This window comes from Amblyomma americanum, chromosome 3, assembly GCF_052857255.1.
Source record: "Amblyomma americanum isolate KBUSLIRL-KWMA chromosome 3, ASM5285725v1, whole genome shotgun sequence".
Lineage (NCBI taxonomy): Eukaryota > Metazoa > Arthropoda > Arachnida > Ixodida > Ixodidae > Amblyomma > Amblyomma americanum.
The window spans coordinates 55,658,494-55,663,463 of NC_135499.1; the positions used below are offsets into that span (position 1 = coordinate 55,658,494).

Genomic DNA, 4,970 nt, shown 5'->3' on the forward strand with positions numbered 1-4,970 from the left:
CACAATGGATGCCCCGCGCACGCGAAGATACCGCTGTAAGCTCAAAGGCGAGGCGGTATAGAAAAGAAAGGAACGGAGCGAAGAGCGGAACGGCTCTGAAAGAGGAGAACAACTAGGCGAGGAGGCGGAGGAAAAGGAAAAACAAAAGGAAAGGGAGAAAAAGAGGGCGAGGAGAGTACAGGAGGAGGAGAAGAAAAAAGAAGGAAAGAGGAAAAAGAGAGCGAGGAGGGTACAGGAGGAGGAGAGGCGCCGTTGCAAGAGGGGTTATGGAACGCCAACGAGGAAAATGCTCACATCGGCATACGTGTCGCGGTTGACAGCGACCACGAAATGTCAGCGGAAAGCATACAGGCTTGTCACCGAAAGCTACGTCGTCACGTCATCTGCGTTAGAGAAATATTCCTGCGCAACGTAAGTAGCCATACTTCGTTTGGGCGCTTAAATGTTGTTAAACCGAACTGATTAAGCGCAAGCGGAGTGACGGAGAAAGGCGCCCGATGTGATGTGCTCGCTTTGTTTTACGCTGCCGGGTTGACGTGTAGGTCTGCCCCATTAAACTGATTTGCCTATTTTTATTTGTACGGGCTGCTTCGAAAGATCGAATTAAATACACGTGCAATAAAGAACGCACGTTAGAATCTTGTGTTCACGTCTCGTGTTGCTCGTATTCGCGCTATCCTGTTTTGTGCATGTGTTCGCGTCGCGCACAGTGGCTTCGCAGTATTCCTTTCACTACGTAGATAAGACCTACTACTGCAGAGCGTTGCAACACGCAGATATTTATTCATTATAAAGTAAGACGGCGGTACTATTTCAGGTTTGCATACATTGCAGTACACGGGATAAAGCAACCCGACAAGATGAGGGCGAAGTGACAGTGTTACGAAGCGCAGTGTCGCTTCTTCGTTTTCATCCTGCTATGCTGTTTCTCCCCTTGGGGACGTGACTGCAGTGGTCATGCAACAAATGCTGATGCCAGTACTTTTGTCTTTATTTCAGCGACAATATGGTATTTGTGAAGGCCAACTGCCACAGAAGCCAGAGGAAGACGAAGCCACCATATGCAGTTTCAGTGGCCTTGTCTCTGCAAGGTGACGTGCTTGGCGGACAATGTGAATGTGCTGCTGGAAAGTATGTGTGTAACCACTTAAAAGCAGTGCTAAGGATTGTCGCGCTGCTTCAAGAACAGGGATTCTCTGAGACACCAGCTCATATGTCATCCACTGACTTGCCTCAGCGGTGGCGAGTCCCAAGAACAAATCCATTACGAGGAACCAGTGTCCAAAAAATTGACTGGCGAAAAGTTGCAGAAGGCGGGCAGGCTGTTCCCCGCAGCTCAAAGGTATACAGCGGTCATGCTGCAAGTGAGCCACTGGAGCAGCAAGAAGATTGCATAAAAGCATTTGCTGATGCCTTGAACACATCGAGTGGAATGCAACATTTTGCTAGTGTGCTTCAAGCTGCCGACTGCAGTGAAGTGGTCGAAACCAGATACGGCAAGCGGATAAAAGGTTGTCTGCTGAGCTACCAACAGTAGCTTGTGCCGCATGGGTTTTCTGTGCTTATGTCAGACAACCTAAGAAGCAGGCAGCCACAGCTGTGGGAGACAGCTGAACCCTTTGTGTGCTTCAGTGGCCTGACACCTTGGCAGGTTCCTTACCCAGTGGATGGAGCTACTGCGGCAGTGCTTAAGGTATTTGCATCACTCGTATGTTTAGTTCATTTCAGTAAAGACTTTATGTCTGTTACAAGCCGCGAACTGTTTTACATGTGGCCTCTAATGTTGTTTGTGGCACACAGTATCTGTGCAACACATGCTAAGTCATTGTTTTTATACACCTTTTAGGGGATAGTTGTTACACCTGCTGAAGACCAACAACTGGAGAGGGCCTCCAGGAAACAAAGGAACAGCACAGCTTGGTTTCACGCCCACAGCCATCGATTGACGGTGTCCCACTTTGGCGTAGTCATGAGCCGCAAAAAATGGATGGAGAAAGGGCTAGCAAACCTAACAGCTTTGAAGGACCTTTCCCGTGTGAGGGCTATCAGGTATGTGTATTTGCTACTGACACAGATACATCTCCGAAAAAAAAACACATTCCTAACGTTACCCCCCCCCCTTTTTCAGATATGGAATTGCGAATGAAAGTGATGCAATCCTGCGATATAAGGACACCATGATCGCTGCAGGCCATCCTGTTGAAATAATTAACTGTGGAATCTTTGTGAACCCCACAAAACCATGGCTGGGTGCATCACCAGATGCAATTGCCTTTGACCCCTGTGAGCCCTTCCCGTGGGGTACCGTGGAAGTGAAGTGCCCCTATTCTCTGAGGGATGCTACAAAAGAAGACCTTCTGTCTCAAGACTTTTTCGTTGAGTTTGACGAGAACTGCCTGCCAACACTCAAGAAGGACCATGAACACTATATGCAGGTGCTCGGCCAGATGGGCGTTACCCAGACACAGTGGGCAGACTTCGTAGTGTTCGGGCCGCACTTCCTCATTGTCCAGAGGTTGCGTTTCTGTGAAGAAGAATGGAGCAACATGGAAGCCGTATTGAACAGCTTTTATTTCAACACACTGTTGCCTTTTATGGTGAAGCAGCTCAAGGAAAAGGAAATGTAAGGCTTGATTCAGCAGACCACACAAGTTGGAAAATGTTTCTATTCAGATTCTAGAATTAAAGGGTTTTGCATGTTGCTGAGCACTGCACAGACTGACCATATCTGGTTAATAAGCGGGCCAAGAGACGGTGGTATGGGGCGGTCAAAGATGTGATAGCACTTGATGCGTTGTATTCGTCGCTCTACATGGATTCGACAAGATGCGATATCTTGCGTTTCCTGCACGTCCTCTTTTTCGAACTGGTCCTGTCTGAGAAATGGTGGCATGTTGAGGCCAACTTTTCTTTCTTCAAGCAAGTCCCCGATTTTTAAACCCTTGTCAGCCATGACAGTGTCTCCAGAAGAAAATGTCTGGTTTAGAAATCCACTTCGAATCACAATTTCTCTGTCGGAGAGTGACCCCATGAAAAGTTCTGAAGCGAAAGTCAGCAGACCATCTGGTGATACACCAACAAGTGCCTTGAAAGTGTTGGCTGATTTATAATTTGAATATGTACCTGACTGCATTACAAGGTACCTCACATCTAATCTCTGTGGCATCAATAATCACTCTTGTGGAGGGGTAGAGCTCTCGGAACACAGCAGGCTTATTGCGGTTGATCACACTTCTGGGCGCCCACAAAGGTAGTTTCCCTAGCTGGACATACATAAAGCTCACCCAACTAGAGAATATCCTCGACACCGTACTGGGCGAGATACCAAAAATGTGGCCAAGGTGCGGGTGAAAGAATCCCGAGCTTAACCAGTGTCAGAAATAGCTCTTCCTCTTCTGAAAGCTTGCGAGGTCGACCTCTGGCATCATCATTGGGCAGGCAATGTTTCTTGCTCTACACATCACATGCATTTTCGCCTTGTTTTAACAGCAGCAGCAGCTCCTGGAAATCCTGGTAGTTGAGCAGCCCTGTGTAAAACTGCATGCTGCTATCGTCATTCTTGAATTTGTCTAGTGAGAACACCCTGTGTTGCTGTTTTTCATTTACAGCTTGTGCTTCTTGCAGCTGCTGAGTGGTCACTGCAAGCTGTTGCTGGAGATTTTCATTATGTGCTGCAAGCTCGGCATTCTTCTGTTTTTCTACTTCAAGGTCATCTTTTAACTTCTGTACAGAACTTCTCAGATTTGTTACATAAGTATAGAGGCCTTTAAGTTCCTCATATTTGGCCTGAAGCTCTGCCTTCACGTTAGTGCACACAGAACAATCTTGAAGCTCAAATTGCTTCTCAGTAGGAGAGTCTGGTTGGTCTGCCAAGTCTGCGGGCTGGTAGTCGCAAACTGCAATGTTGGGGCTTGCAGGAGGCTCGTCATCTTGAGTGCTGCATTGGTGAGATGTTCCTCCAGACCCTGCTGTGCTTGTGTTGGTTGTTGGAGTCCTGTTGATGCAGTGTGTTAGTCTCTGCTTTGGTGGTCGACGTTTGGTCACCGGTTTCGAAAATGGGAACCGTGACGAAACAGCATTTTCTTTGAGGAAACGTCTTCCACTTCCTACATTGCTGACGAAGTCATCTAGCTTGAAATGTTTGCTGCATACTTTAGTTGATTGGTCAATTCCAAAATTAGGACCTGGGTCTCTCTTTATAGCAATAATCCACTTCTTGAGCTGTACACTGTCTCTGGGAAACTTGTGATAAGACACCTGCAAAAGATGTAATTGGCATTGACAGCATGATAACTGTTTTTTTCCCACTTTCTAGTCTGTTATCCTAAATGTAAAAATGGTTACTCTACTGATTGACTTGATCAACGTCACAAAAAAAATTTTACATAAACTCACTCCCTGTGTTTCTTTTTTAGTCAGTGAGTACTTCAATAACAAGGTGGTTTTCTGTGTTATATTCTCCAGTGCTTTGGTTTTAAAAAGGTTCGCTGTGTTACAAGCGAACCAATGAAATCGCTCGCGCGAGCACATGTGTCGTAGCGGTGGTTTGGTCAAAGCACACTGCTGCAGATGGCGAGGTGGCCTGTATTACACTTCGTCTGGCGACCGAATTTATAAGCGAGAACGACGCAAACAAGCGTGTTGTGTGATGCTAGTGAGAAACTGTATTCTAAGCTTTGGTCTAAGTGTATCACCAACAGGGAATCTCTTGCTTCTCTCATGTAGCTCCGGGACACTAAATCATAGGCAATACGGAAGCTCACATCCTACCATAGCGCATACTCGTGCAGCCAACGAATGCAAAGTGCACGAGTAGGTGTGCGCACGCAGCTTAGATTCGACCGCCTCCATCAACACCGTCGTTCACTCGGCTGCACAAGCGAACGACGCATTTCGTCAGCGCATTTTACACAAAATCGGAACTATCTATCAAGATGGGAGGCTGTCGGTATTCACCACATCGTTTCTTT

The 4,970-nt window shown here is 46.9% G+C and overlaps 1 protein-coding gene across 1 annotated transcript; it reads left to right on the top strand.

Annotated features, from left to right (window-relative positions):
* The first annotated feature begins 1,879 nt into the window (after positions 1-1,879).
* Positions 1,880-4,413, top strand: LOC144122972 (uncharacterized). Its single transcript, XM_077655913.1, has 2 exons — positions 1,880-2,049; positions 2,129-4,413. Exons 1-2 carry the CDS (start codon positions 1,970-1,972, stop codon positions 2,625-2,627), a joined length of 579 nt encoding a protein of 192 aa, XP_077512039.1. The 5' UTR covers positions 1,880-1,969; the 3' UTR covers positions 2,628-4,413.
* Positions 4,414-4,970: the final 557 nt, after the last annotated feature.

Bases quoted from the DNA above. Each gene is read 5' to 3' on its own strand.
- LOC144122972 (XM_077655913.1), top strand. From the start codon at position 1,970: ATGAGCCGCAAAAAATGGATGGAGAAAGGGCTAGCAAACCTAACAGCT. The intron at 2,050-2,128 runs GTATGTGTATTT...CCCCTTTTTCAG, and splicing joins TCCCGTGTGAGGGCTATCAG to ATATGGAATTGCGAATGAAA.